This window comes from Camelina sativa, chromosome 4 (assembly GCF_000633955.1).
Source record: "Camelina sativa cultivar DH55 chromosome 4, Cs, whole genome shotgun sequence".
NCBI classification, from domain to species: domain Eukaryota; kingdom Viridiplantae; phylum Streptophyta; class Magnoliopsida; order Brassicales; family Brassicaceae; genus Camelina; species Camelina sativa.
The window spans coordinates 8695998-8709462 of NC_025688.1; the positions used below are offsets into that span (position 1 = coordinate 8695998).

Below are 13465 nucleotides of genomic sequence, written 5' to 3' on the forward strand. Positions count from 1 at the left end.
AACAACGGTAGCAACCAAATCAAGGAGACTACCAAGCTGAGATGCAAATGGGCCAGTTTGTGAAGCTCGTGAAGATGATGAGATATTTAGGAGTTCGAAAGTTTACGGGAAAGACCAACACTGTGCAAGCGAACCGATGATTACACAATCAGGATATGCATTTCGAGACCTCCGAATGTCCCAAGGGGTACAGGAGGCGGATCACATTTAATTTTCTAGAGGAAGATGCAGGAGCATGGTGAGAAATGGAGGCTTCTCGCTATCGTTACTTACCAATATCCTAGGAAATATTTAAGAAGGAGTTCGAGCTCAATTACTTTCCTCCTTTGTCCCGTGATCGCTTGGAGAAGCAATTCATAGGGCTAGAACAAGGGGAAAGGAGCATTCGAGACTATGGCCAAGTATTTACGAGACTATGGCCAGAGATTTTGAGTAGACTACAAGTTGTGACCTATGCGAGTGTCACCTAACTTGCAGAGAGAGCCAAAAACGTTGAAGAAGGGATTAAACTGGAAAAAGGTAGAGTGGTTTAAGAGAAAAAGGAAGAGATGATGCCACAAGGGAGGGTGGTGAATTCTCGAAGGAGCAAACAAGAGATCAATGGAAACCGGAACATCAACCGTAGTAAGGGTGGTATGGTTGTGAACCAAGGTGGACGTACTGCAGTAAACATTGACCCGAGGGGATGTTATATGTGCGGCCAGGTCGGACATTTTTCCCGATCCTGCCCGACAATTGTGGAAACCAAGTCTCCCAAACGTGCGTTAGTCAAATGTTTCTTTTGCGGTGAGATAGGCCATTACGCGACCTCATGTCCTATGAATCCAAACAAGCCAAACGCCCAACCTCCCAATCGAGCTTCGCTTGCGGTGACCGTTAAGGAACCCTTGATGAAGAAGCAAGAAACCTCGGCTAAAGTGTATACCTTAGGAATAGAGCCAGCCAAACCTTCAGGATCTCAGAAAGGTCCTATAACAGGTTTGTTTGGGTTCTAACTTCCTTGTTGTGTGTGTTTGTGTGATTATATGATTGGTTGATTGGTATTGCATGCAGTTTTTTTTATTATGGATTAGGAACATTACTGGTGGGTGGTAACCCCACGCATGTATTGTTCGACTTTGGGGCGACCAACAGTTTTGTGACAACTGAGGTGATCGACCAGTTTGAGAAAGGGTTTGAGGAAGAGGAAGTTAGTGTTATTGTTCACACTGCTGGTAACCAACCACCTTTGGAGACCTAGAGGATATTGAAAGGAGTGTCAGTGGTCGTGCATGACACAAATCTCCCATCAAATCATCTTGTTATGCTGTTGAACAGATTTAAAGTCATTTTAGGTATGGACTGGCTGTTAGGGTAAGAAGCTTAGCTTGACTGCAGTAAGAGTAGAGTGATAATGGAGAGAGGAGGCGAGCCACCTCTAATCTTCCATGGGATTAGCCCAAGCAGAGGGGCATATTTCGCATCGCCCATAAGAGTTGGAAACTTGATTGAGCAAGAGAGCGTTTATCTTGTCACTCTTACCACTGTTGGGGGAGGTGACATAAAAGATTTGAATGTTGAGGACATTGATATAGTCAAAGACTATGGAGACATGTTCAGGCCATTAGAAGTATTGCCTCCACCGAGAAGTCATCCTTTTACTATAAACCTGGAGTCAGGTGGAACTCCAATTGCTAAGGAGCTGTATCAAATGGCCCCAACCAAGTTAGCCAAACTAAAGACTCAATTGGAGGATTTACTTGAGAAGGGATTTATTCGATCAAGTTCATCACCATGGGGAACCCCAATTTTGTTTGTCAAAAAGAAGGATGGGAGTATGCGGTTGTGCATAGACTACCATGGGATAAACAATATCACTATCAAGGACAAATACCCACTCCCGCAAATTGACGAGTTGTTAGATCTACTCAGGGGAGCAATTTGGTTTTCCAAGATCGATTTAGCCTCATGCCATCACAAATTTCCAATCTTTGAGTCTGACGTAATGAAGACTGTGTTTTCGATAAAGACGGCCAGTACGAGTTCATAGTGATGCCTTTTGGGCTCACCAATGCGCCGACAGCATTCACGCGATTGATGAAATGACTATCTGGACCAGTTAGTGATAATATTTATCGATGATATCCTCATTTACTCTCGTACGAAGAGCATCAACATCATTTAGAGAAAGTGTTGGAGCGACTAAGGGAACAAAGGTTGTTCGCAAGGTTTAGTAAGTGTAAGTTCAGGCAGAGAGAAATTAGATTTCTTGGCCATCGAGTCTCGGAGCAAGGAGTATTTGTCGATCCCGAGAAGATAGATGCGATTCAAGAATGGCCGAAACCTACGTTGGTGACGGATGTTTGGAGTTTCTTAGGACTCCCAGGATATTATCAAAAATTCGTAAAGGGGTTTTCATCAATAGCTAAACCCTTGATGCGACTTACCGGTAAAGGAGTTCCGTTTATTTGGAGTAAGGAAGTGGAAGAAGCATTTGAGAAATTGAAGGAATCGTTGACAACAGCCCCGATTTTGGCTCTACCAGAGCCAAACCAACCATATGCAGTCTACACAAATGCATCGAGGGTTGGCATAGTATGCGTTTTGATGCAAGGGGATAAAGTGATCACCTATGCCTCAAGACAGCTTAGAAAGCATGAGGAAAACTATCCTACGCACGATTTGGAAATGGCTGCAGTTGTTTTTGCATTAAGGATATGGAGATCCTACTTGTATGGAGAGACGGTTCAGGTATTTTCTAATCTCAAGTGTAGAAAAAACTGTGAAAAATAGCATAAAACGTCATTTGCTAATCATGTGTAGAGTATTTAAAAGGAGATAAAATACCATATCAAACCAGATTGAGTAGCCAAAAACCAGGTGTCAAGCAACACGGGGGAGGTAGACAGCTGGTCATAGACCATCAGAATCTTTAATAAATCCAACGGTCAAGCAACACATGGGAGGTAGACCGCTGGTGGTAGACCACTAGATCCTCGATAAAGCCAGCAATCAAGCAACATAGGGGAGGTTGACCACTGGTAGTAGACCACCATAATCGTTGATAAAGCCAGCAGTCAAGCATCACAGGGGAGGTAGACAGCTGGTAGTAGACCACCAGAATCTTCTGTGAAGCCTTTGTCTTCTCTCACTTCTTTTATGTTTGTTTTCACCAATAATTGCTCATTTTCTTCCAAAGTGCCCTAAAACCTGTAAAGACTCGATAAAAAGTTAAAAGACTCTAAAAACATACTTTGACTCAATAAAAGATATAAAATAAGAATGATTAAAAGACTGAAAACTGATAAAAAAACACCATATATCAATGCAATCTCTCAAGGGGTTTACTAGCTACAAAACTTGAAGAAAATTTGGGAAGCTGAGCACAGTTTCCAAGCCTGTATGCTTTATAAAGCTTGTTGGTCCGTTTATTTATTGATATCTCTTGAGTAGTTGACAAGTGTTGTGAAACCTCTGCACTCTGATGCTCCAAACGTTTGTGCCAAACTTCATCACTAGTAGAAAGTTATCTTGTAGAATAATAGGTTTCAACACATAGTGATCTTTATTCGGGTTTTCGATTGGGAGGAGCTGCTTCGTATGCTTGTCCTTAACACGCACACCATCAAAGTCAAATCTAAAAGAACAAGGATAATCTGAACCCAACCTAGATATGGATAGAAGAGACTAAGTAACATTCGGGCAGACAAACACAACGTTAAGAGGAAGATATTTAACTATCAACGTCTAAAGTTGAACAGATCCAATGTGAGTTCTTAGGCAAGAACTAACCATTTCCAACCATTCCAGAATCGTGGCTTTGATAAGATTGTGCATGTTGCAGATTTGCAGTGGAGTTAGTAATGTGAGTTGGATCCACAATCAAGAAGCCACTTATTTCCTGTGTTCTGGTCTCCCTCATACACCCTCATTGCAGCTAAATCAGTAGGTAACTTCGGATGAACAAAAGATTCATTGTAATGATTGTAGCTTTTGAGAGTAATACTTTCCACATATTTGAGAGGTTGGCCGCGAAGAATTATTGTTCTCACTATTCTGACTGCTAGCATGCTGCTGGAAACCGCGATCTAAGGTGTAATCATTTCATTTGCCTCGATAGCCACCACTAGATCCAGACCTGCCTCCTCTGTTATTAGATCCTCCTCTATCGAAGTAGCCTTTTCCAGCTTGGAAGGCAAGATGTGGCGTAACGGTGGAAGCAGTAAAGTATGCTTTCAACTTATCATCAAGCTGAATCACTTTAAAGAACCAGGCAACAAATCCATAAGAGTGTTCTATGATAGTAGTAACAGCTCATACTCTTTGCCTAGACCAGGAAGTAATCCATATATCTTTTCTAACTCAGTCATAAGAAAGCCAATAGAATCATGTTGATCAAAAATCTGGTTCATTTCATTAAGATACTCTTCCGTAGGTCTTCCATACGATAGACCACTCGCAACGCTGGTTTAAACAGAGAGCCAAAAATCTACGCCATGACTAGTTAATCGTTTCTGACCCATTTCATGAACTCCGATCCGAATTTGGTTCTTTAGACAGACCTTGACCATTATTGATAGAACGAGTAGCTGCTGGTCGAGGAATCAAACCATTAATATATCCGAGTAAAATTTTAGGGTGAAATAAAGGATTCAAAATTGAGTTTTCTATAAAAGTTATTTGGACTTTGTAAGCTTGAGAGTCACAACCTATGAGATAGATAAAGGAGCGGAAGAAAAAGAATCAGTGTAGCCATGATCGTATTATCGACGCTATGATACCATAAAAGCATGGGATAAATCCCTAGAAAACTTGGAGAAAGAAGACTCAAAAGGATAACTTCATTCTTATCTTCACTCATTATATCACATATTCTATATATAGTATAAAATAGAATAAGGATTACTATGTTTGGATTGATTCCTGACAAGTGTCATCATTTGCATAGAATTGGAGATGTAAAAACATCGAATTTGTTCTTCACTTGGGTGTAATGTTAGCTGTAAATGCTAGTTTGACTGTACGAATTGCCGCACATGCATGGTGTGAAAGAGGTTACTTTGTTACCGTTGGAGAAGCTGCATTGTGCTTTGTTCAATTGTTAAGGCCCATTGTTTTCTACTGGACAAAAGCTTCAATGGGCTTTGGAGTGATGTCCTCTACAAACACTCTTAGTTCCTTGAATTTTGTTTTGCAGCAGTTGACAAACTAACACTAAGCATGAATAGGCCCGGCCCACAAGGGAAGTCACTGAAACCAAAGATTCGGGCTTTAAATTTTGAAGGTATTTTCTAATGAAAAATCTGTTAAGCAATATATATGTAAAAAAAAACTTCTTTTTTTTTGTAAGATATTTATAAGGCTATTTTTACTTAGAAATCTTTTAAGCAATTGAAACAACCTAACCCATTTTTTTCTATATATATTCTAATATCTAGTGATCTCATAATCACTATCAACCTACCCCCAAATAATAACAACAGCGGATAACAAATTTTCAACTCCATTAATCAATAGCAATTAAAGAAATAACATAATATCAATTCCGACAACAATCCAGAACATAACTAATCATAAATCCAACAACCCTGGCATCCGTTCTAGACCACTAAGTTCTACTATAGCATCCTAACAAAGACATAGAGTAAACAACCGAGCCTCTAAAACATCCTCCTCTTCATAACCTTGATTCCGCGATCACACTTTGCGTTTACCTGCGCCACAACACAAAAGAGAGGCGTAACTATATACCAGAAATACTTAGAGAGGAAATCCTTCTATCTATTGGGCTATACACACAAGCAATAAGATCTCTCATGCCACAATCAACAAACAATAAAACAAACCAGGCAATGCACGACGCAACATGAAGTAACCGGTTGCTGCAGAAGGGTGTCGTCCGACACTGGTCATCTGGTGTTGACCGACACCATGCTCGACATTCCCCAAATCCCTAACAGTGTCGACCGACACCACCACATGGTGTCAACTGACACTTGTCAAGTCCTTGAGTCGTCCTCGCGTTGGTGTCGACCGACACCGTTACCGAGCATCGAATTCCTTCGAACAGAACCTCCGAATCTTGCCTCCAAGCTTCTCCTTTTTGTTCCACACGATCCCAACTACGAATCCAAGCCTCGTGAGCCACGAAAAACTCACAAACAACCAAAAGAAACAACCAAACAACACAAAAAGTCACAAAAACAGAGATCTTAGCTTAGATAAGCCAAACAACGAAGCTAGCACAACAACAACGTTCCCACCACGTCCCTAGCCTTGAATCCCCACTCTCCAGGAAGAAAACTCACTCACAGGACAAAGGATCTACCAAAAACCTGAAGAACAGTATCTGGAAACTCTCTTTCTTCTTTGCTTTCTAAAAGGGTGAAAACGGCTAAAAGCACGAAGGAAGAATTAAACTCTCTTTCTTCTTTGCTTTCGAGGGCTTGCCTAAACCAAGCACGCGAACCGGAGAATTAAAATTGAACCGATTAACCTATTTGCAATTGGTGTCGATTAACACCATCACTAGTGTCAATCGACACCCTCACTATATTTCCAAAAATTTGGATCATGGATATTACAGCAATATAGATGTAGAAAGATTTTTTTTTTTTTTTTAAGATATGTAAAAAGTCTATAATGTGATTTTATATTTGTTACTGTTAGTTATAACTTTTTTTAATATGTGAAAATGGAACATTTTTTTATTTTTGTGTAGGGCACTCCTAAATGCCGACCAGCACTTAGCATGACCATGTTTATCATTCTTGAACAGCTTTTTCTTTTTTTTTTTGTTTAGTCTCAAGCTTAAATATCTCCAAGTGTATTGTCCTGAGCTAATCCACAATAAATATGGTAATAATCTTCAAAGAGGTAGAAATAAAATTATAATACTTGCACCACACAATATCTAATTCTCCAAAACCATAACACATAGAAAATTACCGCATTCACAAATACTTTATCAGTTGTCATCATCTGGCACGTAAGAAAGAAGAATTGTTCTTTCATAAAGTTGTGAAAAGCAAAGTTTCTAAAAATGTCATTGGGTATCTAAGGCCCGTCTCAATATCTTTGAGGCCTCTAGCAAAAGAGGAAAAAAATCTTTTAATAAAAAAAATTGGCAAAATTAGGCATTTTAATCTTAAGAATTATTTTGAAATTTAATATTAGACCTATGACAGTTGCCTACTTTGCATGAGTAGAGATGGGCCGGTGAAGCTGATCCTCAGTTGAGGACGAGAGTTGAGTGAAGACGAGAAGCTAGCTTCTAGAAGTATGCAAGAAAGTAGACGAAAACAAAACTGGTAATGTATATTAAAGGTTTGTGCATGAGAGATGCATGTTCCAGGAATTGCAATGTGTACTATAAATATGATGACGAACTTATTAAAGTATAAATAGAATCCGATTCCTTTTTTTTGTTATTAAGCCAAGATTATTTTCCAAATTTTAATTTTTATGCCCCTTCGGCCAGTCCGGCCCATAAATCCATTTTTTGCTTCAATTAACCTTTTTCACCTATGCCTGATTTTGTGCATGTTTTCAGCACATTGTTGCTGCGTGACTTGGAGTATTAGTGAATCTACTCAAAGAAATGTGCTAAATGTGTTAGATGTTCATGTTCGTGAAGTGACAAACAATGAAACAAATGTATAGCAATTATTTCTTTATTTTTAACTTTTGGGAGAAAAAATTACTGTCTATTTTTTCACCGTAAAAAAATGTCTCAAATTTTAATTTATAGTCTCTTGGTAAAATAAAATATGTACTTAAAATGTAAATGGTCTTAATCAACAAAACTTTATATATATATAAAAAAAAACCATACACATAATTTTGAGGGAAAAAAGCGAAAATGGAATGGTTTTTTTTTTTTTCGGGCAAAAATGTAAAGATAGATAGTAAAATACATCTTGAGTAAACATATTTTTCAAATCAATAAAATTTTAAAAGTTTGAAGGTTAATAGAAAAGTCTGATTTATCCGGCTCAATATTATTAGGTGTCCGAAGTTTTCGTAAAATGAAGCCTTAAACCTTTTTTTAGTAGAATGAAGTATAACTTTTCAGATGCATTTTTCTCAGTTAAAGAAACTATATACAAAAATAATAACAACGAATAGAAACTGGCGGACCATCATTTAATTCCCTCCAAAATGTTTTCTAGAAAATTACGAATCTCTCTTCAAAGTAAAAGGTCTTCATGGGACATTTCAAACGTAGTTACGTGGCAGCCCATACGCCGAAAATTTACAAAAAGATTTGTCGGACATTCATGTATACTCACTCATGCTCAATAGCTTTTCACACATTTAAATATCATCGTTAAATGTAGATACGTCTCATTACTTCGTCAACGTCATAGTCATTTATAGAAACGCAATAAATATGAGCCGGTTGCTTACCCAACAATTAATAATTTTAAACTATTTTTATAAGAAAATGGATAAAGTATATATATTTATATCATATTCATCCAGTCATCCTGCATTTTTCTCGATCTTTCGTCATCAGAATGTCCATTATTTATTCAATAAATATCACAAATTTAGGATACTACTGACTATGAAATTAATGTAACTGCTGGAACAAAAATTCGGAAGTTCATAAAAAGCTAAAACACGTCGCTTGATAAGGACGATCAAGATTTCATTACATATATATATATATAGATAAAATTAAAAAAATATATAATATTAAGAAGTTATAATCATGATAAATAATATAGTGGAAGGTTACATGAGTAAGCTACTAATCACTGCAGCTTCAGGGCTATCTTCATCAACTGAGTCGAGAAGCTGCGACAAACGGTCACTGAGATTGTCAACCTCTCTATGCAATTTTCTTATGTAGTTGCATGTCTCTTGCAGTACCTTCGATGCTGACACCTGTTTTGAGCACAAATAATAGCGTTAGCAAGGATTGCACATTTTCAACAAACATCATTAAGAGTCAAGTCAAGTATGAAAAATACATGTACGGACATCACAAGACATGACTTTATAGACGTTTTAATTTCTTCAAAATGGAAAACAAAAAAAGTTGTCAGGAGTCAAAAGTATAGACTTTTTTTGGTTTCTTTTGTATGATTTATATGTCTTCTCCCATTTTTTGTTTTCCTTTTTTTTCTGTTTTTTATATGTGAAGAGGTTAAATGGGAATATACCTTTTCGGAACGGCGCCGTTCACGAATCTCCGGTAAAAACTGACGGAGCTTGCCAACGAGGTCGATAATCTGGTCATCAGAGATGCTTGAAGCACTCGAAGATTGTCTTGGTCTTCTGCTTGACATTTTCTTGTTTCTTCGTTTTGTTTAGTTTGTAATACTACAATGCCCCAAGAAAAAGACCTTTAAGTTGTGTGCTTTATCTCTCTAATTTTCTAGATTGGAATCTAGAGAAGATATATAGAGAGAGAAGGGTTGTACTAAGAAGAGAGCTATAAAGGAAAGTGGAAGAAGCTATATATAAAGGGTTTATGTTAACTCCACAATAGTTGTATATTGTGTTGAATAGGTGTGAAAGAAGAAAAGGAAGAGCAAGGAAGAGAGAAATTTGTAAGAAAGTGTTTCGGATTATAGAGACAGTTAGAGATATAAAGAAAATGAGAAAGTGATAAGAGAGAATTTAAAGAGGTCAAGGACCACAAGAAAGAGAGAGAACAGAGCAATAAACCTAGACAATGATGTAAGGGGAGAGAAAGAGATTTGAATATTTGATAACCTCTTCCCAAAACCGTTTAAAGAATATAGTCACCCTAGACGTGAAATTTATGTTAGAGTTCTAAGTGAATTTTTCTATTATTAAAGATAAGTAATACACAACTTGTTTTACTAAAGACACATATTTGGCCATTTCAAAATGTATATTTTAAACTAAATGTTGGTTTTTACACTATAATACTATTCATGCAATACAATCATATAACTATTTACGTAGCTAAATTTATTTATACGAAAATATGTTACCGACGACAATAATTTAGAAAACTAGTACAATATTAATAATTCAAACTATTGTATATAATATAGTTATGCTGAATAATAGACGATGGTTTTGGATTTTGTAATGGAGGAGGATAGATGTAAAAAGCTGAATGTTCCCAAAGCTGGTGCTGAAGTTGAAGTGGGATTTAAGTGATGTGTTCCATGTTGAGTTAACAATGTGGCCCTTTATGTGCATGTCACTAAAAGGCAATACCATGTGATGACATTGACTTTCTATTTTCATTTCATTACTATTTACGATTTTATCCCACTTTCGATTAATAGAAAGATCTAGAATTGATCCAGGAAATTTGAATTGATCGATCATCTTAATTACGAAATTAAAAACTCAACATAGCAATCCATCCATTTAAGATTGCAAACCTAACTTTATGTCATGTATGATCCATTTCGATGAGTTGGTCTAGTTGAATCAGTGTGGTCGCTTAAAATTTACAACACATTGTTGCAGACAGTAGCAAGACTGCAAGAGAATGTTTAATTAATATTTTTTTTTTCTGTTAAATCGTGAGTTCTGAACTTTACCCGTAATCTTTGTCCATCTTTTTTTTTTTACATCAATGTTTTTCTATATAGAAATTAAGATAGGAAATGAGTGATTAGTTTATATGTATTTTTTATTCATTAATTTTTTGAAATTAAAATAATAAGAAAAAACTGATATAACAAATTGTGAAAATTGGGTTTTAGAAAAGAATTATATATATAAACAGCATGGACGACTTGTTTCAGTCATGCAATCGATTACCCAAAAAAAGTAGTCATGATAAGTTCGTCTGCTTCCGAAGTTATCTCCTATGTTTCGGAAGCTTGAGATTTAGTATACTCGATGTTAAACGGCATGCATGTCCCATGTGGTTGCTTAAGATCTCAGATTATTATGCCACTTTAGATTCTAAATCATGATTATCACGGGGACACACAAAGGTACTTAATTACGTCCTTTATTTGTGTACATTGTTTGCATGACATAGAAAAGTGTCAATAAATTATGAAAAGTCTAGTAATTAATTAGTAGTAGTATTTTTATTCAACTCATGAACCTTGTTTGACGTTTTAACAACTAACGACTAAAATAATAGCTAACTGAACGATGTCTTCTCCTCCAACTTCCAAGCTGATAGGGAAATATCTACCAGAATTACTAATCAAAAAAGTAAAACCTAAGGAGAAATTCGTAATTATTAATCGCTAATAGTACAGTTTAAGATTGTGTATTCTATTTTCGTTTCTTAGTTATGATTTAGAAATTTAAAACAGTAGACGGAGGGGAATATATTTATTCGTTTATTATATACGATTCACACATATTATCGGATTTAAATATAAAGGGAAAAAAAACATATCAATCAAGTTGTTCATACGAATTATTTTATCTTATTTATATCTCGTTCTTTAATTATGGGGACAACTAAAGTATGTGATTGTTAAATCTTTGTTTGCCTAAGCTTCACATCACATTGATTATTTTTGTAATAACATGGTTGTTTTATATATCCTCTGTTTGAATGAAAAGGTATTAAACACATCTCAATTAAGTAAGAAAAACAATTAGTTGTAGTCTAACTGTACTGTACGTATTATTGATCATTGAACTTGGGAAATTGTTATTTTTTACAATGGTGACTAGAATAATGAAATACAAGGAAGACAATGTTAGTCTAAGGAGCTAAAATATGATAATGGTTAATGAGTCAAACACGAACAAGTAGGTTCAAGTCCACTTGAAAGAAAGAATATTTGCAAAGAGAATAGACTAAAAGCTGATTTTAGATCCAGAGATATAAGAGTCTAGGTCTGAAAGTACTTCATGGTTATCAAAAAAAAGTTGAATGATAACTATAATTACTATGATATTAGGTATATATAGTTAACAAAAGTTGAATGTATAACATTTTGAGTGACCGCGACGTAAACAGTCAAATGTCTTTTGTTGTTTTATTTGAAAGAAGACAAATAAGACCTAGACTATAATTTGAATAAAATAAGANTAAAAAAAAAAAAAAAAAAGAAGACAAATAAGACGTTCGGGAAAAAAGGAAAATACGCGCACTATTCCTTGCTTCTTAGTTTTATGGCTTATAGCTAGGTTGAGAAAAGTACTCAAGACGAATTTTCCATTCATACGTAATTATAAGAGTAACGTTTAACAATTCGTACGTAATTTAAAGAGTAATTATACGGCAAAGAATATTAAAAACTTATACGTTTTATTCATCACGTTCGTTTGAATATATAATATATTATTGTTATAAAAAAAACAAAAAACCTTTCAATTAAATAAGCCATATAGCCATCTTGACTTGTTGTATAATTATAGGTGGTAAACATTTTTTTTGTTTTTTTTTTTGAATTTTTCAATTAGTCAGTTTTGTTGTTGCTATCGATTTTTGGAGATTATGGAAGAGTAAAGTCAATATCCGATAACGATATCTATATCCGCGGATTTAAATTATTTAAATTTGTTCTCTGATGAATATTTTGAATACACAAAGCATGCATTGCATACCAATAATGATATTGTAATTGCTGAGCTAGTGTCTCATATAAGATTTGGGGTTATATATAGCATGCATTTATAATGACTTTGAAGAACTACTGACCATAAAAATACACCTCATATATCAAAGTCAAGAGCCCTTGTTTGAGAAACTTCGTTTCCTAAATCTGAAAAGAAGCTAATCACTATGTTTTGACTCTGCCTTTTTCCCTTCAAACTTGGATTTGTTTGGACAAATTTTGCAATTATAACTCTTAGATTTGATTGATACAGCCAAACTTGTGCTGACTACATCTTTTCTTCTTAATAAGATTTTAATTTTCAGTGAGAAAAAAAAAGAATCTAACCAAAAACTCTATTCATTTAAAAAACAATGCAGGTAAATGCAGACATTATGCGTATATGTGTCTGTATTATACATGAAAATATAGTTATTCTAACTTAATAGCTAAGGGAGATGCAACATGTTAGTCCATGTGGGTTTCACGTACTAAATGTTAGGCCTCTTAGGCTCCACGATGTTTCTATGTCCAACGATGATTTTTTTCCATCAATTTTGGTCCATTCAAACATAATGTAACAAAATAGGATTATTCAAATTTAAGTTTATTTATACATAATAAGAAAAGCAGCCTTATGCAATAATTGAATCTCCCAGTGCAACTATTTTAGTATATTTTCATTTGGTTAGTAAAAAAAATTATACATAGGTTTATGCTGCGGAATCAACGTGGTTTAAGCTTTACGATGTTACTAAAATGCGTAATAATATACAAAACAGCATGCTATAATAGTGATTTTAACGAGTCATCTATACGTCTCCAAATTATTATAAGTAGAATACTGTATAATATATTTGCGATAACTAAAAAAAGTTCGTTCAAAGAAATGAAATTATGCCCCGACAAAATACTTAATGATGTTTAAGCACACTTTCACCTACCTTTGCTTTAGTCACAACAAAAATACTGATTGG

The 13465-nt window shown here is 35.4% G+C and overlaps 2 protein-coding genes across 2 annotated transcripts; one reads left to right on the top strand and one right to left on the bottom strand.

The window, feature by feature from the left end:
* LOC104783685 lies at positions 549 to 1240 on the top strand. The gene is made up of 2 exons (XM_010508808.1): positions 549 to 978; positions 1074 to 1240. The coding sequence occupies exons 1-2, from the start codon at positions 549 to 551 to the stop codon at positions 1238 to 1240; spliced, it is 597 nt and encodes a 198-aa protein (XP_010507110.1).
* Positions 8591 to 9681, bottom strand: LOC104780117 (transcription factor PRE5-like). Its single transcript, XM_010504583.2, has 2 exons — positions 9150 to 9681; positions 8591 to 8871 (listed from the first exon to the last, which is right to left on the bottom strand). Exons 1-2 carry the CDS (start codon positions 9273 to 9275, stop codon positions 8719 to 8721), a joined length of 279 nt encoding a protein of 92 aa, XP_010502885.1. The 5' UTR covers positions 9276 to 9681; the 3' UTR covers positions 8591 to 8718.

Coding starts and splice junctions, on each gene's coding strand:
- LOC104783685 (XM_010508808.1), top strand. CDS start 549: ATGATGCCACAAGGGAGGGTGGTGAATTCTCGAAGGAGCAAACAAGAG. Junction 979..1,073: donor TCAGAAAGGTCCTATAACAG/GTTTGTTTGGGT, acceptor ATTATGGATTAG/GAACATTACTGGTGGGTGGT.
- LOC104780117 (XM_010504583.2), bottom strand. CDS start 9,275: ATGTCAAGCAGAAGACCAAGACAATCTTCGAGTGCTTCAAGCATCTCT. Junction 8,872..9,149: donor AACGGCGCCGTTCCGAAAAG/GTATATTCCCAT, acceptor TGCTCAAAACAG/GTGTCAGCATCGAAGGTACT.